Source organism: Dipteris shenzhenensis, chromosome 25 (assembly GCF_047967505.1).
Source record: "Dipteris shenzhenensis isolate YYH24624 ecotype China chromosome 25, Dip_SZ_1.0, whole genome shotgun sequence".
Classification (NCBI taxonomy): Eukaryota; Viridiplantae; Streptophyta; class Polypodiopsida; order Gleicheniales; family Dipteridaceae; genus Dipteris; species Dipteris shenzhenensis.
The window spans coordinates 14,615,361-14,642,994 of record NC_141620.1 but is presented as its reverse complement, the minus strand read 5'-3'; the positions used below and the strand labels follow the sequence as shown (position 1 = coordinate 14,642,994).

At 43.3% G+C, this 27,634-nt stretch overlaps 2 protein-coding genes and 1 long non-coding RNA gene across 5 annotated transcripts; 2 read left to right on the top strand and 1 right to left on the bottom strand.

Moving 5' to 3' along the window:
* The first annotated feature begins 3,654 nt into the window (after window positions 1-3,654).
* LOC147885485 (uncharacterized) lies at window positions 3,655-4,323 on the top strand. The gene is made up of 3 exons (XR_015543507.1): window positions 3,655-3,938; window positions 4,121-4,186; window positions 4,279-4,323. It is a non-coding gene; the product is annotated as an uncharacterized LOC147885485 (long non-coding RNA).
* Window positions 4,324-15,666: 11,343 nt separating this feature from the next.
* LOC147885484 (uncharacterized) lies at window positions 15,667-17,308 on the top strand. The gene is made up of 4 exons (XM_087396718.1): window positions 15,667-16,180; window positions 16,289-16,455; window positions 16,559-16,657; window positions 16,772-17,308. Exons 1-4 carry the CDS (start codon window positions 16,124-16,126, stop codon window positions 16,941-16,943), a joined length of 495 nt encoding a protein of 164 aa, XP_087252844.1. The 5' UTR covers window positions 15,667-16,123; the 3' UTR covers window positions 16,944-17,308.
* A 2,590-nt stretch (window positions 17,309-19,898) lies between these two features.
* LOC147885483 (pentatricopeptide repeat-containing protein At3g09040, mitochondrial-like) lies at window positions 19,899-27,268 on the bottom strand. Of its 3 annotated transcripts, XM_087396797.1 has the most exons (5): window positions 27,146-27,268; window positions 26,938-26,969; window positions 26,804-26,838; window positions 24,082-24,451; window positions 23,557-23,836 (listed from the first exon to the last, which is right to left on the bottom strand). In XM_087396797.1, exons 1-5 carry the CDS (start codon window positions 27,179-27,181, stop codon window positions 23,683-23,685), a joined length of 627 nt encoding a protein of 208 aa, XP_087252923.1. In that variant the 5' UTR covers window positions 27,182-27,268; the 3' UTR covers window positions 23,557-23,682. The 3 variants fall into 3 exon arrangements, with proteins under 3 accessions (XP_087252922.1, XP_087252921.1, XP_087252923.1); XM_087396796.1 differs by lacking the exons at window positions 26,804-26,838; window positions 26,938-26,969; window positions 27,146-27,268 and having other exon boundaries at window positions 19,899-23,836; window positions 24,082-24,128; window positions 24,308-24,325; XM_087396795.1 differs by lacking the exons at window positions 26,804-26,838; window positions 26,938-26,969; window positions 27,146-27,268 and having other exon boundaries at window positions 19,899-23,836; window positions 24,082-24,179.
* Window positions 27,269-27,634: the final 366 nt, after the last annotated feature.

Here is a 27,634-nt window from a genome sequence, read left to right as displayed (position 1 = left end):
AGAGCTTGTCAAGGTTCATACAGATGATAACCCTGCAGATATGCTGACGAAGAGCCTACCTAGTCAGTGGTTTGAGTATTGTCGTGTATTGATGGGCATTGGATAGTATGCTCACTGGTTGTTCTCCCTTAAAGGCACATTGTCCTTTAAGTGGGAGGTTGTGGGGGTTAAAGGTCACTGTGCCTTAACCCCAGTTATGTACAATACTCAAACACATATATAAATGAATGAAAAAGAAGATTAGGGTGGTTCTGCACCCACTAAACTTGTGTGGCTCTCTGTCTCTCTCTATCCTTCTTCCGTTCTTGCTTCCGTTGAGAGCACTCTCACATCACTCTTCCTAGCTATAGCATAAGCCCACACTTTCCTAGTTGCATCATCAATGAATGTCACATAGTATTCAGCCCCGCCTAATGACCGTGTAGGCATGGGACCACATACGTCTGAATGCACCAAACCAAGCATTTCAAACTCTTTCTTTCCCCTTCTTTTATGGGCTGATTTAGTCTGCTTCCCATAGAGACAGTGCTCACAAAATTCAAAATCAGAGAAACTCAAATGCGGTACATAACCCAAACGGCATAAGAGTTTCATTCCATTCTGGCTCATGTGCCCCAACCTGCAATGCCACAAAGAAGTGCTTGGCTGCTCGGTTATTGCAACAACATGATCAAATACCCCTGATACATGTAAGGGATACAAAGTCCCACACTTGACACCCCTGGCCAAAAGCATAGAGCCCTTCTGAATTTTCCAACTCTGAAAACCAAAAGTGGTGTGAAAACCAGCATCATCTAGCTGACCCACTGAAATAAGACTCTTGGTCAGCTTAGGCACATGTCTCACATGTTTCAAAACAAATGCAGACCCATTTGCAAAAGAAAACTTTATGTCACCTGCTCCCACTATGTCACATGCATAGTCATTTCCAAGATGCACACAACCTGTCTTTCCACTATCATAAGTGGAGAACCATTCCCTATGGGGAGTAACATGGAATGAAGCACCAAAATCCAAAATCCAATCCTGGGAATATGCATCATCTAAAGTGGTAAGCAACTCTGCAGATAAACTAGACATGAAGAGAACATCATTGTCACTATCACGTGTGACTGCATTGATCTCCTCGATCTTCACTTTTCCTTTGTCCTCCCTTGGACTCTCTTCCTTTTGATTTGCACCCCAATTTGCATTCTTTTTCTTATCCTTTTGCTCTCTTTTCAGCTTGTAGCAATCCTTTTTCATATGGCCCTTCTTGCCACAATGGTAACACTCAATGTTCCGTGCCCTGGATTTGCTATGAGACTTCCCTCTTTCTTGGGACTTCCCCCTGAACTGTGATCTGCCCCTTTGCACATTTAAGGCTGCATCCTGCCTGTTGCCATCCATAGACTTCCGTCTAATCTCCTCGGCCAACAAGCTACCCACAACATCATCAAATTTCAGTACTCCACCAGGTGCAGAGTTACTGACAGCTGTACAGAAGGTATCCCATGAGGATGGCAATGAACATAAGAGAAATATTGCCTTAGTCTCCGCATCAAAATTCATTTTCTGAGCCTGAAGCTGGCTGAAAATAATATTGAATTCATTCAAGTGAGAAGCAATGGAGACCCCTTCCTTCATCTGCAGCTCAAACAACCTCTTCATGAGGTAAACTTTATTAGAGGCAGTTTCCTTCTCATAAGTGGCACACAGTTTCTTCCACAAATCTTCCGTAGTCTGCTCATTTACTACTGTGAAATAAACTGACTCTGCAAGATGAAGTCTAATAGTAGACTTTGCTAATGCATCCAACTCATTCCAATCATCCTCAGACATATTTGCAAGCTTAGCTTCAATCCCTGCCAAGGGTTTAATCTGCTTCTTTTGAATAAGCACATCCCTTATTTGTTCTTTCCACAAAGAAAAGTTTGTCCCATCGAACTTTGTTATGCTGAAAAACTCCTTTTCAGGCATGGAAGAGGATGCCATGATGCAAATGAAACAAAATGCCAAATGCTAGTGCCTGCAAGAGAGAATCACACCAAATACCAGGTGCACCCAAATGTGTATGCCACAATAGACTGAAATATCACCAAACTCAAAGCTCAAAGCATCAAAAGATGCATCTGACTCATGTGCATATACTATGCATCCATATGAGCAAATCTGGCCCAAAAGAAAATGCCGATAAGTGCCAAATGACTCAAGCATAAACACTGTCCACTGGCATATGCATCAATAATGTCTCATCCAAGAGAGCATAGCACTATCAGTGCATCACCTGCAATGTGTCAAAGCTATCCCTCAGCTTAAAATAGCATCCATGTGCAAAGCGTCCATAAAAAATAGCATCTCACAAGGCAATTTGGGCCTATCAGCGCATCCAACAAGGACCGCAATGCATCCAAATGGCCTATAAATCATCCACTGCAACCCAATGCATACCACGAATGAGCGCACACTGCTCAAATTGCAACCAGAGTGATCTGTATAAGGTATGCTCAAGAAATCATAGTCCCACGGTAATGAGCGCTACTGAAAATAGAACCTGAGATGCTTCAAAACATGGGCGCCATTGCATAATCGGACTCAGCAAGAAAATCTGCAAATATCTCTCTTTTGCCAGAACTCCAAAATCCCAACCGATGAGTGAGAAATGGAAGTCAACACTTATCCACTGCCATGTGGCATAAATCTAAGGTTTCAAAACCTTAGCATGAAAAATGCATAACAGAGAGACGAAATCGAATACACAGAGATTTATAACTCTGAAAATCCTCCACCGAATCACACAAGAACTGATAGGTAGGGGTTTTTGGGCGTCCGGAACGCAATGGGACAGACGGTTTTGGAAACCGTGGCCTCAATCACTGGGTCCAACACACGGACTGAAAAACGTTTTTGGAAACAGAGCTATCTGTAAACTCCACCGGAGTGCGAATGATGAGCAACATAGAAGTTTTAGGACCTCCTGAGTCCACCGGAACTGACAGATCTGCAAATGGTTGCTCCAAACTTGAGTTCCAACACCCGGGCAAAAAACGCAGGAATTGACACAGTGAGTCAGAAATCCACTGAAATGATCTCAGATTCAAGAATGAAGGTGTTTCCAAGCTCCTGAAGTAATGTGGACACCAAAAGCAAGCAATAGTTGCCTCCACAAGTCAATACGGAGTCTCTGTCATCGAACGGAACAGGGAAAAGCTCAAAAAACGACTTTTTCTTTGAAAGCTCTTAACAGGCTCTCAAAACCACTTCGTAAAGCCAAAGTGACTTTTCCAAAGGTTCCTCCAAGGTCTCTGCACAATCGGATGCAAGTAAAGTCACCCACAAAGCTTCCCACAAAGCTTCTCCTTCCTCCCACAGAGCTGCTGAGCTTCCAAGCATTCACGCACGCTCAGCTAGATCACCCGAGCTCTGATACCAGTTGAGAGTGCTCTCAACGTAAGCAAGAATGGAAGGAGAGAGAGAGACAGAGAGCCACACAAGTTTTGGTGGGTGCAGAACCACCCTAATCTTCTTTTTCATTCATTTATATATGTGTTTGAGTATTGTACATAACTGGGGTTAAGGCACAGTGACCTTTAACCCCCACAGCTTTGCCACCGTTGGCCAAGCCACCTCTAAACCAGATCTTCTCTTAAGTCTACTCCTCGATTATGATCACTATTGAAGATTTAGAAGCTAGAACAGACCCATTCTCATGGTCTTCTTTAGGCTCCATAGATGTAGCCTTGGCACCCTTCTTCCCAGCAACAAAGTTTCATGGCCGCCTTGCCTTTCCTACCTTTGCTGCACCCTACCTCCCTTGCTTTTCCTTCCTTGCCTACCTCGCTTTGTTGCATCCTTCTCCTCTATCTTGGCCTTCTTGGGGCTCGGCTTTTCATCCTCTTCATCTTCGACCTTCTCTGCTTCAGCAGCCTCCGCTGGTGGCACTTCCCTTCTCCATCAAGGTCTCAAATATTAGGAGACGCTTAGTTCAGCTTGCTTACTCCCGCTACCTTTCTACACAACTTTTTGTTCTTTACTCGTACACATACAATACAGACACACGACACACATTGCACACAAATTTGCTCAATCCATCGCTCATAGATTGTCAATATTTCCTTCACTACCTTTCGGCTATTGGCAGATCAAAGGTGAACTCCACGGTTTAGGCTGAAGTTTGAGCATTTGGGATACATTCGCCACAAATCCAGTACCAAACACAGGTTACTTGTAGCATCGCAACCGGATTATTCATCTCGACACAATTGTAACTAACCACGCTTGCAATGTTTTCATACTCAGGGGCCATAGAGGACAATACAGTCCCAAATCTCGGATGCGACCAGTATCACAAAATTGATCTACGTGTTATAAGCTACTGCTACGCATTCACTTTTAGATGCCCAGCTCGCAACAAGAAATGAAATCCTCCAAGTAACACTATGAGTGCCTTGCTTACAGGATGATATTCATCTTATGAAGGCCGTCGAAGTTACAACATATCGCTTTTCTATTTCTTGGTTTCACTTGCCACACTTTCTCATATAATGAGGTGTCAAGTTCCTCACAATTTTGGAGAGGATCGCTCAAATCTTTCGATCTTGGTGCAGATGGCACGCATGTAAACTCGGAAGGACGTCCTTCACTTCCTCAGTAACTTCTTCATTGGCACCCTGCTTAGAGGTGAGTTGATGTGACCTTCCTTATTATGGCTGAAGGTTGAACAAAGCCGTAGGTTCCAAAGGGACCCCTTGCCATAATGCTTCCTGTTGTATTTGTTTTGGTCTCCATAACGTTTATGAAGCTGCCTGGTAATGAGCTAGTAGGAAAAATGGCATTTTTCTTTGTCTTTCTAAGATGAAGCTATTTTATTTACTCTGTTATCTTTGTTTCAGTAGCAATGTCCACTTGGGTCTAGTCTTTGGTGGTCGTAGAGCATCATTTGGAGTTTTGCTTGAATGCCAGGTAAGATTTTTTCCCTTCAAATTTTACGATGTAGTTTTTTGAGGTTTGGACTCTTGTTCTCCTACCGGTCTCAGATCAGATCTTTGCTTTTGAGTGTAATTGGAACACTACATCCATGATTTTTTATTTGAGCTCAAGTTGCTACGCATCTACAGTATTTCTGTTCTTTCATCGCATGTTGTCTTCTGTCTTTCTGTTCTTACATAGCTTTTTCCATTCTTCTTAATGTAGCATATTAAAATATAATATATAATGGGCTTTCTTACTAGTTTGTGTGAGGAATATCTCTAAACTTTCATTGTATTTAATATATACAGATTTTGGACTAAGCATGAGTCAAAGGCAACAACTCTTTTTGCTTTTCCCAGATTGACAAGAGTGATATCTCCAATGAAAAGAAAGAGAGCAAGAAAATCCTTGTCAGATGTAGCATCATCCTCTCAAGTCACATGTGACTTAGATGTAGAAGAGATACCAAGCCCAAGTAAAGAAGATGAGGTCTCTAGAATTAAAAATGCATGTTTATCTTGGAGTGATTCATGGGCGATCTCTTTTGAATGCGCATTTTTCAATAGAAAGCTTGGATGCATCTTTTGTACTACATGCCAAAAAATGAGAAATGTAAGTGAGTTTGGCACTTGCAGATCCGTGAATATTCAGTGTGGTGCCATTAGATGCCATGCCTCTTCAAAACAACACAAGTGGGCTTCATATGCACTAAACTATGGAAAGAAAGCATTACATGAAGGAATACAATGGCAACTAGGTGATGTTGATGCAGGAATTTTAAATTTGTTTTGAGCTTCTTATCATGTTGCTAAGGAAAACATGGCATTTTTGAAATTTTCTGCAATTCTGGATTTATTGCACTTGTGTGGGTGTGTTTTGGTTCCTAGAGATTTATACCCGAATGAGAAAGTTGCAACTTCATTTGCTATTTACATCAATCAGTCCATTTTAAATACTACAATAGAGACGCTGAATAAATCGCCATTTTTTCGGTCTCTTAGTTGATGAGTCTATAGATATCTCAGTTGTGGAGCATTTGATTGTGTATGCTACTTATATCTATGATCATGAGCCTCATATTTCTTTCTTGGGATTACTTGAAGTGCATGACAGGATAGCTAGGGGTTTGGAAATTGTAATAATAAAGCTCTTTAGAGAATATGATATAGATGAGAGGAAAATGGTCAGCTTTGGATTTGATGGTGCATCAGTGACGGTTGGTTCTACAAATGGATTGGCTGCATTGTTAAAGAAGAGGAGTCCTTTCTTGACATCGCTTCATTGTGTTGCACACCGAACTCACTTATGTGTGTCCGACACTTTCAAACATAATGCTGATGCACAACATGTGGATTCTGTGTTAAATGAGATTGCTGGATTGGCTCTTCATCTTGATTGTCCTAGCTTGAGGTTGGAGAAAATACACAAGATGAGATGGTTGAGTAGGTTTAAGATAATTTCCAAGATATGTGAAATGTATGAGCCACTTTTGGTATGCTTACAAGAGGAGAATGCAAGATTGTTTAAATTGGTTTCAAACTTCAAGTTTATTTCTTGGGTGACGTGATGGATCATCTTGCAAGCTTGTCATATGCCTTTCAAAAGTATTATGTGGATGTTACTGTAAGAAAATAATAGAACATCTGTGCTCAACAGATAACAGGATCTCGCATGCAAGAGAGAAAACAAGATAGTATGGAGAATCGAAAATTTGATTACTATAGAACTGATACAATAGATAGCGCTGCCTCCCAACTATGCGCTCCTGTGAAAGAAGCTTCGATGGCGTGTTGGAAACAGTAGAAGACGGAGGCTGGATGTTAAGGAATCAGGGTTGTTGTAGCCAGTGATGAAATGGGCTTCACGGGCTTGCTCTTATATAGCCACCAGTCGTAGTCGGTTAGGCTCAATTGGGTGACCGACCCAGTCCACCCAAAACGGTCGACTGCGGTCCCAAAATAGGCCACCGACCATACGATAGAACCAGTGCGCAAACAGAGCAACTAACCTCCGTTCGGCCCAGAGCCATCTGAGATCATCTGAGGCTCCAAACAGGCCTCGCAACTCGAGAGTGGGCTTCCTCGGGAAATGCTCCATCTACGCTTAGTGCGATCAGTCAAGGGATGCCTTCCCGCACTTGCATGTAGCTTAATTGGCGGTGTGCCAACTCTATCTAAAGCCATCCAGCCATCAGGCCACACATGGCCTCCATCTGTTGTCCAAACTAGGACCTACAGGATAACCGAGCTACCCAAATGCCTTCTCCTCATATGGGGGGCTTACAAGTAGAGTTAGTTGGTTCCCGCGTAGTTACAGGAGAGTGGAGCATTGATATCTAACACCCCTCCTCAATGTCCACCCGCAAGTGAACTTCCTTTTTCGGCCCAATGCCAAGTCGATGAAGATGCCTCTCTAGCAAGTCTCTTCCAAGAGCCTTCGTGAAGATGTTCGCAGCATTCTCTGTAGTTGGACAGTACACCAAGTCGATCTCTCCATCCATGATGAGCTCGAATAAAAAGTGATATTGAATCTCAATGTGTTTTGTGTGAGCGTGGAACACCGGGTTCTTTGCAATCGCCACCATGCAACTCTGATTGTCACATGATAATTGCGTAGGCTTGTTCTGCACTGCACCCATGTCCCCCAAAATCCTCCTCAACCACACTGCCTCGCAAGAAGCAAAGCATGCAGATTTGTACTCGGCCTCGGTAGAAGAAAGAGCAACTGTGGGTTGCTTCTTGCTGACCCATGACACAACTCCAGATCCAAGTGAGAAACAGTATCCTGTCACTGATCTCCTGCTCTCCACGTCTGCTGCCCAATCCGAGTCATAGAATCCGGTCAAGATGTTGCCCTTGGTATAGGTGATGCCATAATCAGGTGTGCCTTTGATGTATTTCAACACCCGCATCCTTGCCCTCCAATGGTTCTCCCGGGGCTTATTGGAAAGCCAGCTTAGTACACCAGTCGCAAAACTGATGTTCGGCCGTGTGTTGCACAGGTAAATCAAGCTACCCACAAGCCTTTTGTACTTCACTTCGTCCACCAGTGGTGATGAATCCTCGTTTGAGAGCTTCGCGTCAACCTCCATAGAGGTAGCAACCTGTCTTGCACTCAGCCATGCCAAATGCCTTCAGTATCTCTCCAGCATACTTCAGCTGTGAAATGAAGATCTGTTTCGGCTCCTGCCAAACTTCAATCCCCAAATAGAAATGCATCAGTCTGAGGTCTGTCATTTCAAACTCTCTTCCTAGCAAATGCTTCGTTTGGATATCTTCTCTTCATGGTTCCCTGTTATGACAAGGTCATCCACATAAAGGACCACGATCATACACCTGCCTCCTTCTCTGAAGATATACAAATTTGCATTAGATGGGGTCCTCCTGAACCCGTTTTGCAGAAAGTAGGCATCAATTCGCTAGTACCACGCTCATGGGGCCTGTTTCAGCCTGTAAAGTGCTTTCTTTAGTTTGTAGAATTTAAATTCTAAACCGGGGATCTCAAAACCTGGTGGTTTTTCCATGTATACCTCCTCCTTGAGATCTCCATTCAGAAAGGCAGATTTCACATCCATGAACACCAAAGTGAAATGAACATTGAGCCCCAAAGTGAGATATTATGCATGTTCCTACAAGACACTTGGGTTCATCAGCATGGATCACTTCTGTCATCAAAGCAGAAGGTTTCTTAGCAGAAAAGGCTTGCAGTGGAGCCATCCCGTTCACAGCCTTCGTGTAGCTACGATTCAGGATGTAAACTGCAGTGTTACATGCTTCAGCCCAGAAAGCCTTTGGCAAATCTTTCCCTTTCATCATACTCCAGCCCATTTCGCAAATGACGCGCATCTTGCATTCTGCTACTCCATTTTGCTGTGATGTATGTGCGGGGGTTTCTGCCTCTTGATTCCGTGACTTTTGTAGTAACTTTTGAATTCAATTGATGTGAACTCTCCACCTCTGTCTGATCTCAACTTCTTCACCTTCCTCCCAGTTTCTTTCTCGACCATTACATGCCATTCCTTGAACCTACTAAAAGCCTTGTCTTTAGTCTTCAGGAAGTATATCCATATCCTTCTATTGTAGTCGTCGATCAGCGTCATGAAGTAGTAGGAACCACCCAAAGCTTCCGTCTCCATCTTTCCATAGAGGTCCGTGTGAATGAGCTCTAGAGGAGCCTTTGCCATGCTGGCCTCTTTAGGAAAGGGATGCCGATGTTGCTTGCCCATCATGCAAGCTTCACATACATCGAGCAAATCTGAAATTTCTAGTAGGTCTGCAATCATTCCACTTTTATGCATCTCCTTCAAAGAACTAAGGTTTAGATGACCAAACCTCTCATGCCACAGCTTAGTGTTCTTCACATCCGCTCGAGCACTGAAAGTTGAGAGTTCGTATATGTTGTTGCGCCGTGTACCTTTACCAATGACCTTTCCTTGAAGATCCAGAATATGTGCACCATTCTTATCGAATTGCACTTTGAGGTCTCGATCCGTGATCACGGAAATGGACAACAACTTCCTCTTGATATTTGGCACATAAAGAACATTAAACAACTGTTTTACAATTCCATCTGACTTGAGAGCAATCGTACCTTTTCCTTTTGCTGGACATTTTGCATCATTGCTGACTGCTGCCAGGATGTCATTCCCTACCGGCTATAGAGAGGTATACCAATTCTTCTGACTGGTCATGTGGCACGATGCACCACTGTCAATGATCCATGGTTCATCCACAGGTATATGAACAGTCTCCATGCAAATCTCCTCAATTACGATGAACAGCTCTACTGGTACTGCTTGCGCGCTGTTGCTAGACTCTTTCTTTACTCCATTCTTCTCGTCTGCAATCTTCTTTCAGCACTCATTCTACTTGTGCCCTGCCTTGTTGCAATAGAAGCACTTGGTCTTCTTCTTTCTCTTTTTATCATCAGAAGAAGATGGGTTACTAGAGTCCTTACCCTTACCTTTCTTTGATCTGGTCCAAAAAGCCGAATCTTCTCCAGTTCTCGTCTTTTGACGCATCTCCTCCTCCAGAAGCTTCGCGCTGAAATCCTCAAAGTTGAGGGGCAGATTTCTGTTTTGTATATTCAGTGCTATAACAAGACCGTCGTACTTTGGTGGGAGAATCCGTATGCACCTTCGTGCTAGATTCTCACTGGTGAGGTGATGCCAATCGCAGTCATCTGATCGTGCAGATTCTTCACCCTAGTGATGAACTTCTCTGCTGCTTCAGACTCAGACAACTTCTCATTCACGAGTTGAGTCTCCAAATTCTGAATCCGCATCTGTTTCGTGGTCTCGTACTGATTTTTCAAGACCGTCCATGCCTCCTCCACTGTGGTGACATGTTGAATTAATGCCATGACAGAATCACTAACACTACAGACAATAGAACAGAGTGCATCTGCATTTCTTCTTGTCCATGTGAGAATCTCATCCGCAGTTGGTACTATCTGTTCTCTTGCATTGGCAGATCCGGTCTCGTAACCAGCCTCACGTCCACCCCAGTAGCAGTGTCCCAAAGCTCATATGCACTAAGGATGGTCTTCATCTTGAACTTCCAAAGTGGATAGTTAGAGTCGTCCAACTTTCCACTTTCGCTGAACGATGCGATTCACAGTCTTGCGGGCTGGGCCATCTCTCACAATCTGCTCGCAAACAGAAAACACACTACCAAATCTTCTTGCTAGAGTCTAGGCTCTGATACCATGTAAGAAAATAATACAACGTCTGTGCTCAACAGATAACAGGATCTCGTACGTAAGAGAGAAAACAAGATAGTATGGAGAATAAAAAATTTGATTGATGTAGAACTGATACAATAGATGGCGCTGCCTCCCAACTGTGCGCTCGTGTGAAAGAAGCTTTGATGGCATGCTAGAAACAGTAGAAGACGGAGACTGGATGCTAAGGAATCAGGGTTGCTATAGCCAGTGATGAAATGGGCTTCACGGGCTTGCTCTTATATAGCCACCAGTCGTAGTCAGTTAGGCTCAATTGGGCGACCGACCCAGTCCGTCCAAAACGATCGACTGGGGGTCGGTTCCAAAATAGGCCACTGACCATACGATAGAACCGGTGTGCAAAACAGAGCAACTGACCTTCGTTCGGCCCAGAGCCATCCGGGATCATCTGAGGCTTCAAACGAGCCCCGCAACCCGAGAGTGGACTGCCCCGGGAAATGCTCTGTCTACCCTCAGTGTGGTCAGTCAAGGGATGCCTTCTTGCACTTGCATTGACAAAACATGCGTGCCTCAGGATCTATGGAGTGCTCTAAGGTGGATGGAACCTATGTGGAAACATGATGAAGAGAGTGCTCATGACATGTATCTCAAGTCAATTAGGTTCCAAGATAGATTAGCTTGGACTCATAAAGAGAATCTTGAGATAGTGCAAAGTGCTTGATTGATATTCCTTCAAATGAACCTCCCTTTTATAGGTGAGGGTACTTACATCCATTTGCTTGCTCACATGTGGGATATCTCCTCCATGCCATGTGGCAGCTTATCCTTTGCTCATACCTTTGCTCTACATGTGCTCATGGCACCACAACTCTCAACACCTCCCCTTGGTGCCATAATCCTTTGGCTACTGCAAGGTGGTCAGATGTGAGTTACAAATCCATCACCTCCCCTTAGTGCATGCATGCTACTTAAGGTGGTCAAGTGTGGCTTCTACATGTCAATACCTCCCCTGGGTGCTTTCATAGCTACTCTCAGGTGGTCAGGCTTGTTTTACAAAATATAGGCAAGGTTGGCAAGGTTTTTATTTCTCAATACATTCCATTTATGTCATCTTTTGGCTCATGGCTTGATGACGACTCGTTTGCTTCTTTGCTTGGTGTAGCTACCTGCATGATGCTTTGTTCTACCATATGCCTTGATGCTTTATGTGTGGATGCCATGCTTTCTGCTATGGTCATCTCATGCACTTGTGCTTTCGGCTTGCTTTTTACATCGATGTTTGCATTCATGCTTTGCTTTTCCATTTGTTGCAAAGGTCCTACCAATTGAATTCTTTCAATATTGGCAGTGTCTAATTGCATACAATGATTCTGACATGACAAGCGCGTAGAGCTTGAAAAGACGATCACTTTTCTTTTTCGGAGCGTGTGCAAATTCTTCCTGGATTGCAAGTTATGGCTTGTGGAAGCTTTTGTGAAGAAGAGGGGCCTTTGATGATGTGGCTTGGCTGTTCACATGTTGCTTGCACGACTGTGCTTGGCAAGGGGTTACTGTGCTGAGGTGACCCTATGCCATGTGGCAATCTTTTGACCCAAACAAGTTAACTCAAGGTTACTTTAACTTTATCATGGTCCATCTAAACCATGTAATTCAACCTAACCATAAACTAACCTTGGCTGCTTTCAATAACCCTAGTCATTTCTTATCTGCCACGTGGCATTTTGTGGGAAACGTTAAGCAATGTAGACTATCTCTAAGACCTGAAGCGTGATGACAACGGCGCTTTGGTAAGGATGCAAGAGCCACTGGCTTTTTCGGAGTTTATTGGTGTTGTGGGAGCTGCGAGGAGCGCTGAGAACTCCTTGAGAGAAGCCGTGGAGTGAAGGTCGTTTCAGCGGGCGGCATCATTGGATATGTCTGCTACTACAGGTTGGAGATATTCGGTGTTGGCCTGAGAGAGTCGACGGGCTGCTCGGTCTCATTGGAGCGTCTTGGAGCATCAAAGTATGTTGTGGAGCCGTTGGCCGATCGACTGCACTAGCTATGGCATGTTGAGAGAGCCCGTTGGCTGGCTAGCTGTTTGCAGAAGCCGATTGAGTGTGGACTTTAAGCTCCATCACAGCTATGCTGCCTTGTTTGCAGACTTGGCTCCTGGAGAAGTCGTAGGAGTCTCGGGTCTGCCTGTGAGCGCAATCCCATTTGACGAGCTATGGAGGTGGCCGCATAGGCTATGGCTATGAAGGTGCTCACTTGCAGTCAATCGGCGCTCTCTCCATAGAGCCTTACCCCAACCAGCTGGTCGTTGAGTTGTCTAGAGGTGCTGAGGGGATACACACCAAACGGAAGCCGTAGAAGGTTTGCAGAGGCAACCTTAGTCGAGGCGATGGAGCGTGGCTATAAGAAGCGGTTGTAGAAGACGCTGTTGGCTTGCTTCAGAGTCGTTGGAGATGAGCTGATTTTGTTGCTTGATGGCGGCTCGTTGGAGCTTGTTGCTTTGCTTGGCAGTCGCTAGGCAATGTTGGAGTTGCTATTATGTCGGCCGCCTTTAGAGTTGAGGTTGATGCTGTTCTGTTAGTTTGATGGAGGTACCGGGAGCTCGGTGTTGTGTTTCTCTCATATTTCTTTCAACAGAGAGACTCTTTCTCCCTATGAATCTGAACCCTTGAAGCAACTCTCACAAACTAAATCTCTCTCTCATGGACAAATGAATGGACGGAAATTCCTCTTTCAGCAAGAAACACTCAAGCTCACAATGAACTCAACTCTCTAAATGAAGAACTCTCGAGATCTAAAACTAATCTTACATTCTAGAACTAATCTAGAGAACTACTAATGAGCTAAACTAGGAGAGCTAAACCTATGCTCTGATACCATGACAAAACATGCGTGCCTCAGGATCTATGGAGTGCTCTAAGGTGGATGGAACCTATGTGGAAACATGATGAAGAGAGTGCTCATGACATGTATCTCAAGTCAATTAGGTTCCAAGATAGATTAGCTTGGACTCATAAAGAGAATCTTGAGATAGTGCAAAGTGCTTGATTGATATTCCTTCAAATGAACCTCCCTTTTATAGGTGAGGGTACTTACATCCATTTGCTTGCTCACATGTGGGATATCTCCTCCATGCCATGTGGCAGCTTATCCTTTGCTCATACCTTTGCTCTACATGTGCTCATGGCACCACAACTCTCAACATGCATGTGGCCTAGTTGGTGGTGTGCCAACTCTATCTGAAGTCGTCCAGCCATCAGGCCACACATGGCCCCCATCTAGTGTCCAAACCAGGACCTACCAGATAACCGAGCTACTCAAATTCCTTCTCCTCATATGGGGGACTTACAAGTAGAGTTAGCTGGTTCCTGCGTAGTTACACGAGAGTGGAGCATTGATATCTAATAGTTACAATAGTTCCTAGCCTTGTGGCTTCCACCATCACTTTGCTAGAGATGGAGTTTATGGGGCCGCAAGACACCAATTTAAATATGCAAGGTCATGATGGTTATGGATTCCCTTCTATTCCCGAGTTTGGCGGCCAAGATGGCTGGCTATGTACCATGCGTAGGGCTTTGAAAGGAGATATGTATTATGAAAAAATAATTGATAGGTGTGTTATTGTTGGCAGTGATCTCGCTGAAGCTCTTGAATTTCAACATGCTTTTTGTAGTGAAGTCAAAAGTAACTTGCAATCTCGGTTTTCTGAAAATCATGTGTTGGAGAGCATTAAATCCTTGCACCCTCCACATTTCCTTCAACTCAAGAGTTGAAAAGCTATGGAGGAAATGAATTAGGAGTGTTGGTACAACAGTTTGGAAATGATGCAATATTATTGGATGGCACACAAGTAGAATGCTTGATTGATGGTAGAGCATTGAAGAGGGAGTACCATATTTTCAAAATACAAGCAACATCAGATTGGAAAGGCAAAGTGTTAAAAGATACGTGGTGCTTTATTGGTAGAAATGAATTGCAACGTGAGAAATATCCCATGCTTCTTCGAGTTGCAGAAATTGCAATGTTGCAATGCAGTAGCATAGTTATTCGTGAAAGGGGATTTAGCATTCAAAACATCATTAAAAACAAGTTGAAAAATAGATTGGAATTGGATTGTCTTATGAGAATTTCAATTGAAGGTCCAGCTCTAGCAGAATTTGATTTTATGCCGGCCATACAGCTATGGCGCAATATGCAGCAAAAACGTGTAGACATGGATATTCTGAAGTGGTATGAAAGTGTAGCATGGATCCTTGAGCTATTTTGGTGCTTTTTCAATGAAGATGTATCCACATGTTTTCCTCAATGTATTTTCTTCTATATTTTCATGAAGGTATGAGCAACTATGTTCCCTTTTGTAACACGTCCATTTACATTTCCATAACTTCAATATTATCTACAATTCCTTTAAAGTGTACAATCATAAGTGTAAATTTTTTAAAATGTTAGGATATGTGGATGCAGGTTTTCAAAGGCCTTGATGACAAATGGTAAAATTTTAATGTGGGTTAAGTGCTCAAATTTCCGTTGTTACAAGGACAAATCATAAAATCTCAAGTTTGTGATGACAAGGTTGATCGAAAAACCTAAAAACTTTGAGATTGCAGGTTTGTCATTGTGCAACCAAAAATATTTTTGGGACCGTTGGCGAAGCTGAGATCGAAGTGCACAGTGCATACGCACACAACACTGAGGGGAATGCACTGTTCACAGACTCCAGAGTCCAACGCGGGGGCCCTGGACGGCTGGAGAGAGTTAATGCGGAAAGCTACTTCTCGTTCGTGGCGCGAAAGGTTCGGTTGCCGGATCCTGGTCCTGGGGCCCGTTGCGTTTTTCCTGACGTCCTGCCAGTTGATAATCGTCCAGTCACCGGCGTGGTGAATTTGCGATCGGCGAAAAGAGGACACCTAACTTCCAGAAGAAAGCGGGTGGGTGCGGCCGCCGGGCCCCCGGCTCCGAACTTCCAAGTTCTGCAGCTTGCTTTTTACAGGAAACTCGTCTGAAAAACGGGTGAGAGCACTCATCATGATCATCAGGGTTCAGGAATGAGGCGGATGGGTTCAGGGCCTGGGGCGAACCAGCAGGCTGCAGCACTCACAACAAGCGGGCGATGAAGAGAGCGATTGTTCGGCATTTTGATCAAGCATGGGGACGGCACGGCGATGGAGCAGCATTAGTGCAGCACGGAGGACAAATTTAGCACAAAGTTAACCAAGTTTGCATTTTTCACCGCCACTTTAGCGGGCAAGGAGTCATTAAATGGTGGGATTCTTCCAAGGAACTGGGGACGGAGGACAAAACGGCAGAACGTGGGCGTCTAACAACACGGAGGACTTTTAGTCAACACGGCCGTCCACCAACAGAAAACCATCTTGATTCTTCTTCCTCCTCCATCTCCTAATTTAAATCTCCAGTTTCGAATCCAATCTTCAAGTTCAGCCCGCCTTCCCCTGTTCCTCCAGATTTGTGTCTCTGTTCCTCCAATTGTTCGCTCAACATGATCCCATCCAGTGGCCTCCCCGTCTGCCTCTCCGGCGTCTTGATTTTGCCTCGAGTACGTCCTTCAAGCCCCCCTTGCACCCTCCACGTCTCTGAATTTGAATTGCCCCTCTCTCCCGAATCTCGTTCTGACCTGATTTCATGGCTTTGTTTTCTGCTCCAGGCACGCCCATCTCATCGCCAGATCCCTCCCCCTTCTGTTGGTTGCCGAATGCCCCCCTCGAATCGTGAAGCCTCTGGATATCCTGATGCCCCGAATCTGGTCTCAGATTACGATGCCTCGAACGAATTTGCCTCCTGGTTGGCTCACGTGCCGCTCACAGACGAAAGGTTTCCCTCTTGCGCTTCTCTTTGTGGGTAGATTCTTGTAGCTGTGCGTCTCTGTGACAGTTTTCTTGCCGTGCACAACTGATCTTTGTATCATCCTTGACAGGGAGGACAAATGCACCACTATAGACGCTGGGAATTGCGACAATCTTTCGAATACACGGCGGATTAGAGCAAGTTTGCCAAGATTTTCCATAGCCAAGGAGTAAGTGATCCTTGAACTCGGCATGCTTCCGGGCAGCACCAAATCTTCTTGTTAACTAATGCGGCATGAACATTGAACTTATCAACTATAGCGGCATGAACATTGCCTTTGCAGGATGGCAGATCTAGATCGAAGGCGGGAACAGATCAGGAAGCAGCGCGATCTGCAAAATGCGGAGTATTATACGGAGGAGTATAGGCTCGTTCGTGAACAGAATGGGCTTATTTGGGCCTTTTTTGAAGGCCAGTCATGCATGCAGAAGAACTTTTGTGCCAAGGCAGCATGAACTCTAGACATGTATAGAAAGTTATTTTTTTAATTTCCAGGTTCTGAGGAGCAGTGGCAGCTCAGGCGGTAGGAAGTTCGCCCACCTCAGCTCCTCCGAGATGTCTCGTGTTGCCTGGGTTGTGTGAGAAACAAAAATCGGGTTTTGCTTTTGAACTATGGTTCATGCAGCCCATTAATGATTCACGCTCGTTGAAAATTTTGCAGAGGTCGCTCGAGCAAAGTGCTCTTCTATGTCGATTATTCTAAACTATGAAATTCTGGTGCATCTCTTCTTGCCTCCAATAGAGCCATAAATGGGTTGGTAGCCCGCGGTGTGACTTTTGTGGTTTTCTCCAATTTTTACCCTCCATGAGGATTAGGTTCAAAGCTCTGTTTTATTATCTCGTGTTTGAGAAGAGCCATGCTCACTCTAAATAATACATTGGAAATTTCATGCTTAATCCTCTAATTAGAATCATCTCAATCTTCACTACTTCCTTTTGCAAACACTATGTTATTGGCTTCAAATATCGCTCATCTAGTATTGGTTAACTAAACACGTTGAATGACTTCTGTCATTCATAAGCCCTGCCCAGAAGGAGTCGAAGGCGATGGAGCAAGGGTGGAGCTTCTTGGTTGCATTGCGATAATGTGGGCAAACTTGAGAGAGAGAGAGAGAGAGAGAGAGAGAGAGAGAGAGAGAGAGCCTTGAAATAGAAATGAGGAAAAGAGGGAGAAATGGTGGGAATTGGAGGCACGCATGAATTGAAATAGTATTTACAAAATAAATATGAGAGAATGATTTTTTGCTTGGAAGCAGCCCTCGTCTTACGTGCACAAGCTTGCCGAGGAGTTGAGCTAGGTTAAGGCTATCCAACATAGCTCATTGTTTGCAATGCCTGAAGGATGAAAGACTTTTAAAACCTCTCTTTCTTCACTTGACTTGATGTCACTCTTTTTTGTAAAGATCTGGTGAAGAAACAACTCTCAGATTAGGCTCTCTTATTGGAGATCACTACCACACTTCTGAACCCCCTAGGGATATGAGAAGGGGTAGTAGATCAAGGTAAAAACTTGAGAGGAAAGGGGGCGAGATATTGGGGTGTATACATATGGGTACACTATTGCTTATTGCTCAGGTCTACTTGGCTTCCTAGCAGTACTTGGGCTAGCAAGGCACTTTATATAAGAAAACTTCCCATGGGGAGCTCTATCCCTTGGCTCGATTCATGCATTGATGTCTTCCTCACTAATCGCGATTTGGTTTGATTATTTTGGGGTTGTTGGCCTGGCAACACGCTTCATAAAACTTGTGTGAGCTCACTTGTGCATTGCTCTTGCATGAACGTAAGACAATAGAGAAATAAGCATTTTTCTAACACCATACCCAATGCTTGGTAGGGGCAAATCCTATTAGCATGGCCTATCCTTGGGTTGTGAGTCTTGATGACCTTACTAAACAAGGGGCATCCAAGTGGTTCATGTGTGGTTATATAACTTTGTTGTGGATGTCATGCATCCACAATGATCTTTGCATTCATTGTTAGAAGTTTGCTAACACTTTCTTCTTGACCTCCCACTCAAAGTTTAGCATGTCAAGCTCAAATTGAAACACATTATGCAAATCAAACTACATCATGCAAATTGAACCATAGCTAACTTAATGATGGCATCTCTTGGAGCCTCCATACATGCAATCATCACTCATGAGTTATTTTATTTTCTTGTTTTTGTGATCACGGCATGTTTGCACACGTCTAGAAAATAGTTAGTGCAACAATCATACTGCTCTTATAACTCATCTTTTGAAGTTTGTCCTTCATAATTTATGCATCAAACTATTGCTACTTTTGTCAAATGCTCTCTCTTACTAATACTAGTGTGTCTTTGTACCTTCTCACCCAATTCTCTTGAATGAATTTTGGGGTGCTCATGCCAATGCATATCACAAGAAATCTTGCATATGTTCGGTGTTATCACCTGCTTTGGAGAAGCAAAAGATATCTAGGATTGGGAGGTGAGGTAGCTCATCTACTTCCTCCTTGGTCTATTGTCTCTTTTAATCCATTCTAGGCTAGCTTTGCTTTGATTTCTTATGACTTTCTTGGATTAGCTACCCACCTCATCCTCAAACATCTTCCCATCACCAAGAATTGACTTTGTAGAGGCCACTACTTAGGCTCCATGATCGTGGAGCCTTGGTGCTCCAAAATTCTCCTTCCGAAGATTAAGCAATATTGCATTGGCTACCAAGGGTTCTCTCTTGATGCACTTCCAATATCTACTTAATTGCACATATGTAACAATCCGACCTCTGGTAGCCCTACCTCAAACATATAGCATAAAATGAGAAAAAGAAACCAGTCTTTAAAAAAAAACAGGGAAAACAATATTCTTGGCAATCGCACTCATCACTCCAATCACATTCATTGGCCTGGAGTTATGGTAAACCCTTCTCCCAATACATGGGATAATAAACTCACTTTAAACCCTCGCAAGTCACAACTCAAATTGTGGTCAACCTTACCCTAGCACGGTAGGGAGAGGAACTATGGACTAGAATTTTGCCAAATGAAAGTACTTGTGACTCTCCTAAGTGCAACAAATGGGCGAGAAACAAGGACTTTTATTGTGGTATTAAGCTTGATATCATATTAGTAGTAAATATACAATTATTGATGAAGAACAACATAAAAGTCATCCAAATGCCAACCTCAAGGCAATCAAACATCCATCATCAAAGTGGAAAAGAATTTTGATGTCAATCCAAGATAAGCCAAAGACAAAGGAGTAATTCAGTATCAACAACAAAGTTGCAACGAAATCGACTAGCAAAGATGGGCGGACATTGACAATGGAAGAATTGATAACATTCAATCAACATCATTACATACATGTTGGGATTTTCAGACTTGATGAGGTTCAATGACCCCACTATTCTTGCACTAGAGATGTTTCTGCATGGGGAGTAGTCTATCTCAATTTCATACGTGGCAACATTTATCATGGGAGCCATCCTCTGTGCACCAATTTATAAGTTCTTTGGTGCACATGCTTCTGGACAGCTACTAGACTATTCATAACAAGGTTAGACCTTGCTATTGTTGCGCTAGTGACCTCTTCAATAGGGGAGTCGTTTTCAACATTGTATATCAATTTCATGCTTGCAACATTTGTCACTCAATCCATCAATTTTAAGCTTTTTTTGTGCACATGCTTTTGAACAGCTCCTAGACTTGCGGAGTTCCATATACTTTCACATTAGAGCACATGCGTTTGGACAGCACCTAGACTTGTGATGATAAATATGCTTTCACATTAGAGCACATGGCTCTCAGTGACTTTCCCCAAAGTAACCAAATATTTTCAGCTTGTCACAATGGAGTGTGTGTCGTTGCCTGATATATTGATGCACCCCATTTTGCTGATTTGTTTAGAGTTTAAGGCACGTCCAAAGAGATGCTCAAGATAGCCTCGTCCCCTTATTCCTCATATGCCACATTGTTAGACTTGGCAAATGGTTACAAGGGCAAAGTAGGAGGCTTGGAGCCATATAAGCTTTTTTCTGACTGGCCCTAGAGCCTTGGCAAAGCCTTGGGAGGCATGGTGCTGCAGTGAGAGCAGGCATGCCACCATCAGTAGTGAGGATAGACTACTACCATCATTTCACAAGCATGGCATGGACCTCCCCGTTGGCTTATCCGAAGACATATCTGACGCCATTACTTACTAAAACAAAAGACCATTGCTTTTCTGTTCTCCTCTCCATGGAATAACAGTTGGTGACAATGGAAGGGCTTGCGAGAGAGCCTCAGACATTCACGCTAGAAGTGCCAAACCCTCAACAAAAATTGATATGTCATTTTCAGACTGCAACTCAGTAGAGTTTCCTCACACAAGGCATTTGACAGCACAAGCAAATTTGACCCTTGACTACAAGCAGTAGTCAATCCCTGTGTCCTCCGTGCTTTCGAATCAACACTCATATCGTAACATTTTCCAGACTGCTACAAGTGTACTCAATTTCGAAAAATTAGGAAGCCTTGTGTGTGGCACATATGTTGGACACCTCAGTAGAGGAGATTTCTCAGAAAAATTGCACCAGATCTGTTCAAACTTTGGACGCACCTAGGACATGCACCGGGGACCAACAATTTGCTTTTTTAAGAACGAACTTGCCTGCTCTTGAACAGTGAGGGTGTCATCATTTGACGTTACTCTCCTTCCTGGCTATCCCAGGGAACATATTCTCAAAATTTGCCCATCTTTCTTTTGGTCCCAATGCCTGTGCTCAAATGCAAGGAATGCCAATATTCCCAGAAGGACACTATTCTTGAAATGATGAATCCCTTTATATAATATATCACCCTGTTATCTTTCATATAACCTGGTTGCAAGGATCTTAAAAAGCATATGTGGCATAGACTAAACTCGCTTCTCTCCACATTCATACCATGCAGCTGGCTTGCCCGTCCAGTCAACCGGGTGGAACATTAGTGCACATCCTAACTCTCTTGTTAGGGCCTGAGTTAATTTTAATCTCATCACTTTGGCAGTAGCTCCCTGAAGTTAACATGTGCATTTTCTTTAAATCTCAATCCAGCTCTTTCCCAGCTGTTTTGCATGCTCGTCTTAACTCCTGGAGTCTTTGTGCATCTTCCCACATGTGACTACCTGCATAAATATTTGACATAAGCACATATCCTGCAGCATTTATAGGATCGCACTGGATGACATAATCAAAAGCCCGCCTTCCTATCACCACATTGCCATATTTTGCACAAGAACCCAATAAAGTCATCCATATGACATGATCAGAAGGGTTTGGCATTTTCAAAATTAAGTCCTCTGCCTCGTTCAAGCATCCTGCACGGCCTAGAGTGTCAACCATACAGACATAGTGTTGTGGTGTCGGTGTAAGGCCATAATCTTCCCTCATGGACATTAAATAATGATAACCCTCTTGTACTAATCCTGCATGGCTACATGCAGACAAAAGGCTTACAAATGTCACACCATCTGGCCTAATACCTTCTTGTAGCATGCTCAGAAAATATTGTTGTGCTATATCACAGTGTCCATGCTCACCATATCCTGCAATCATTGCATTCCACGACACTGCAGTTCGTATCGACAAGTTTTCAAACACCTTGCATGCATCTTCTAGGCTGCCACATTTTGTATACATGTTAACCAGAGTGTTCCCCACACTAATATGTGAGTCGAACCCATGGTTGAAGATTTCACAGTGCATCGATCTCCCCCAGCCTATTGCTGCTATGTTGGAGCATGCTTTCAGGGTGCAGATATATGTCACCTCATCCGGTTCTGTACCCTCATGTTGCATTCTTCCAAAAAGTTGGAGGGCTTCCTCACTATGGCCATATTCCATGTATCCTGTAATCATTGCATTCCATGACACTACATCTTTCTCTGGCAAGCTATCTAATACCTTGGATGCGAATTCCAGGCTACCACATTTGGCATACATGTCCACCAGTGTGCCTCCAATGAAAAGATCTGACTCAAGCCCTCGTTTGATAAGTTCAACATGAATTAGCTCTCCCTGATCTAGCATTGCTATGCTTGCGCATGCTTTGAGAATGCACACAAATGTAACCTCATCTGGCTCCATGTCCTTTTGTTGCATTTTCTTAAACAATTGGAGGGCTTCCTTACAATCCCCATGCTCTACATACCCAGCAATCATGCTCGACCAGGATACCACGTCTCTTGCTGGCATAATATCGAAAACGCTGCATGCATCTTCTGGTCTGCCACATTTGGCATACATGTCCACCAAGGCGTTTCCAACAGTCAAATCTGTCTCTAGCCCTCGTTTCATGACATTATCATGGATCAGATTTCCCTGGTCAAGAGCTGCTATGCTGGAGCATGATTTTAGAACACCAACAATCGTGACTTTGTCTGCTTGTGTGCCCCCCTGTTGCATTTTATTGAACAGTTGAAGGGCTTCGTCACCATGCCCACAATTGGCATATCCTGTGATAAGTGTATTCCATGTCACCACATCTCGTACCTGGAGCTGGTCAAACACCTCCTGTGCATCCTGTAAGCTGCCGCACTTGGCATACATGTCAACCAACGCACTTTCAACACATTGGGCTAATTGTAGCCCTTTTCTCATGATGTCAGCATGAATGACCCTGCCCTGATCTAGGGCTGCTATGCTGGCACATGCTTTCAGCACACAACCAAACATGACCTTATCTGGTTGGATGCTCTCTTGTTGCAGTTTCTGATACAGTTCAAGAGCTTCCTGGCCAAACCCACCATCCGTGTAGGCTGCAATCATTGCTGACCACACCACTATGTCACGCATAGGCAAGGTGTCAAAGATCTTCCGTGCATCCTTTAGTCTGCCACATTTGGCATACATGTCAACCAAAGAACTTTCAACAAAAAGGTCTAACTTAACACCTTGTTTTAATAAATCTGCATGTATACGTATCCCCTCATCTAGAACGCCCATGCTAGCACATGATTTAAGGATGTATGTATATGTGATTTTGTCTGGCATTGTGCCCTCCTCTTGCATTTTCTCAAAGAGCTTAAGGGCTTCCTGACTGTGGCCATGTTGAACATACCCTGCAATCATTGAAGACCATGAAACTACACTTCGTACAGGCAGATCGTTAAAAATCATGCATGCATTGTCCAAGCTGCCACATTTAGCATACATATCAACCAGGGTACTTCCAACAAAAAGATCTAGCTCAAGGCCTCGTTTCATAATCTCAGCATGGATCAGCTGGCCCTGATCCAGGGCTGGAATGCATGCGCATGCTTTGAGGACGCATAGAAATATGGCCTTGTTGGGTTCTGTGCCCTCGTCTTGCATATTTGTAAACAATTTGAGAGCCTCCATGCCACACCCATGTTGGGCATACCCTGCAATCATTGTAGACCATAACACCACATCTCGATCAAGAATCTTATCGAAAACTTTGCATGCATGCTCTAGGCTACCACATTTGGCATACATATTAACTAATGTACTTCCCACAAACAGATTGGACTCTAGCCCTTGTTGTATGACGTCAGCATGGATCAACTTGCCCTCATATAGTGCCCCTACACTAGCACATGCTTTAAGGACTGCAACAAAAGTGAATGGGCTTGGTTTTATGGCTGACCTTCGCATCTGCTTATAAAGCCTTATCGCCTGACCACCATGACCATGCTGCGTGTGCACCAAGATAATAGCAGCCCACACATTCACATTTCGTTCAGGTAAACTGCTAAAAACTTTATTTGCTTCAGGCATGCTTCCACATGAGGCAAACATATGGATGAGCTGACAGCCAAGTTTGATATTCCACAGAAGGTCATTCTCAATTATCATAGATTGCACTTGCCTACCTATCAGAAGGTCATTACTTTTTATGCATCCTTGCACAAGATACGTAAACACATCTGCAGGAACATGTGCTCCTTGATTAACCATTTGATCCACAATTTGGATTGCTTCACGCAACTGTCCCTCTTTGCACAATCTGTACAAGCCTACATTAAGAGATGATGGATAATCAGTATCTACAACCATGCAGTTCTTAAGAGTGTATTGTAAATTGTAATATACAAACAATACCCAGCTGCCAGAAAACATTATCCACCCTAAAAGAGGCAAACGTAATGTTGGCTTGTTTGAAAATGACAAGGAGTGGACAGACTTGCAAGATTGTGAGGAATGCTAGAACCCTCAACCCAAAGACTTCCTTTGATTTTTTGAGGCAATCCAAATGCCTTCTAGGAAAAGTATGTTTTGCAAGTTTATCAAAGCTTCTGTATAATGCTTGCATGGACGTTTTTTGACCAAAAAAAGGCTGATTCAAAGCAAGCGACAAGAAGTATGATTCTGATGAGTGAAGAAAAGTATGATTCTGAAGGAAAAAGCATTGACACTCCACCAGATCCTACAAGGTGACCAGTAGTACAAATCTGAGCCACACCAGTGCACCCAAAGGGATCCAGAAAAATAGCACAAACTGGATGAGAAGACTTCCAATTCAAGAATAGGCCTCCTCCCTTCCATTATTACAGCTTGTCACCTTCATTCTGCCTGCCATCCACAATGTCTTCTTCCCTTCATCACCTCTCCTTACTGCTCCTACAACTGTTCTCGCCTTTCTTTCTGTCCTTGCTGCTAGAGGCAGCAAAAAACTACTTCTCTGCCACCAATTTCACTCCCGCTCCCTCTTTTGATCCCCTCGAGTCTGGGCTACCATAATCATCTGCTTCAGCAAGTTTGTTTGTGCAATTATACATGCCCCAGCCTCTTCTTCGCCTGCTTATTGCTTGTTGAATCCTGCCAGATGGCTAAGTGATGTTTCTGCTGCCAGCCCTTTTCATGCTTCTCTCTGCGAATTTTGTTCCCTTTCAGTCTTCTGACTCGATCACAGCTCATTTCCTGCTCCTCCTTGTGTAAGGTGCAAGCTGGTTCCCAGGTTTCTAGCTTTATTTCCTCATCCTTCTTACTTCATATACTATATTTATTTTATTTTCAGCTTTATGTTTGCATCGCTAACTCTTCCCTTCCTGTTCTAAGTCTCTTGCATTTGCTGTCTACCTGCATGTTCAATTACCTCCTCATTCTCTTTGAAACATTATTACCCTTTAACTATTACTCTTTTACTGTTACCTTCCCCTCCCTTGTTCATCCTCACAAATCTCTTCCCTTCTTTATTGTTTACAACATACATTTTCATCTTGTTGTGCCCTTTTACGTTTCCCTATTTTCTTTTGTCCTTTCTTCTAACTTTGTTTCTTCACTTGTACCCAAACCCTTTTGCTCTTATTTCCAATACTCTACCTCATTCCTTAGACATACTTCTCTTCCCTAGCTTTCACCTTACTCCTTCTGCACACGACCTAGAGATGTCACTATCGATTGCGATACACATTATCATTCAAATGGACTCCTTGCACAAGTTCAGGACTATAGTGATTAATTTGTTCCCAGTTTTTTCTTTCAAAATGGCCTTTTGCTTTTTGTAATAAGTGCAACTCTGTGCATTAATGATTAGATGGGCAATCTGAGGTGCAATTGTCGTCATTGCCAGCTATGGGAAGGCCAAATCCGAGGTGCAATTCATGAATGCATATTATTAGATCAACACTACTGCTTCTTCCAAAAGGTTCATGACCCTCTGTCACACGTACTCATCATTGGACCAACATGAATTGGCAGTCCTGATCCTTCCCATGCTTCAACCAACTCTTCACAAGCCAATCAAACTCCCCTCGGTGGCCCAGCTAGTGGAGCATACTCAAATCCACGTTGATTTCGTCATATTGAAAATTTCTTTGACAAAGAGATTGACAGGCACTTGACGGTCTGGTAATCACATTTGGACAAGCAACCTCCAAATAACAGAATTGTTTCCACTCTTCATGGATGATACAATATCACTATCCTTTATGGCCCTTAAGGCATCAAAACTTATGAGGCCTGGCCTGCCAAATGGGACTTAATACAAGAGCGAACATGCTTAGTAAGGCCAGACAGTACAAAATGACTTGGCAACAACGCGGCAGAGAAAAAGTAGAATCACCATGAAGAGCTGTGCAATAAACTTGCCCCCTTAGAATATAGAATTATTTTGAAGAGCTGTGTAGCCGTCAACTCCTACTTGTGTGTAAACTTTTACCTCCAACACTGTAGAGTGCTATTCCTTTCCCCATCCCTTCAAGTCTGTAAAGCTGAGCTTTAATTGTGCATAACCTAAAAGTACTTTATGGTTAACAAGCCAGGAAATTAACGATTCTTTTTTTACACCATTTCTTGTTTCCCTTCTCTCATCCACTTTTTCCAGTGTAACCTCTAAAGGGAGGACTCAAGAAAGGGCCATATATAACCTGGGATATATCGAGTATTCTTCTCCTGCCCAAACCTGTTGACAAAAGATAACATAGCACGGAATCAACAAGTCTAGTCTGCAGTTTGAAGATAAATTCACCTAGGCAAGCAAATTATCCACCTTTACCAATACCTCATTCTCGTACACCGTAGCCAATCTTGTTCCTGCATAAAAGAAAGAAAATTAGAAAGTGCTACAGGTGCAACAAACTAAAAGCACATCACATTTCATGCAGCTCACAATGCAATTTAATCATCGAACAAATCCATGGCATTGTTCGATCGGCCTGCAGGACGTTGAATTGACAATAATAACTATCGCAATTAATGCAAAAATTAACCTTGATGAACAATTTATGCACCAAGACCACGGCCATAAACTCCAACCCTGCTCAAATATGGGGAAAAAGAATGCATGAGAGTTAAACTTTGTAATGTCATGAAAACTTTCAGGAACTCTTAATATTCATACATTCATAAAATTCATAAATCTCATAATAGAATTTATATGACCATGATTCAAACACCTATAATTTTTATTTTTTGCATTAAAAACTCACATGCCCAAAACCACCATTTTACAATTTCAGTGGACCAAGGAGCCAAGGAGAGACGAAGCATTCGCGGGGCAAGGCGGGGAGGCATTAGTTTAATCAAATTGATTAGGGGGCCCATGCTAACTCAAGTTTAAAATATTCATTTAATCAAATTGATTCATGGGGGCCATACTAACTTGGGTAAATCAAATTCATTGGGGGGCGCGGGGATACTCATTGAATTATTAATTTTGATTCAAAGAATGAGGGAAAAACTTAAAATGAAGTTTGATC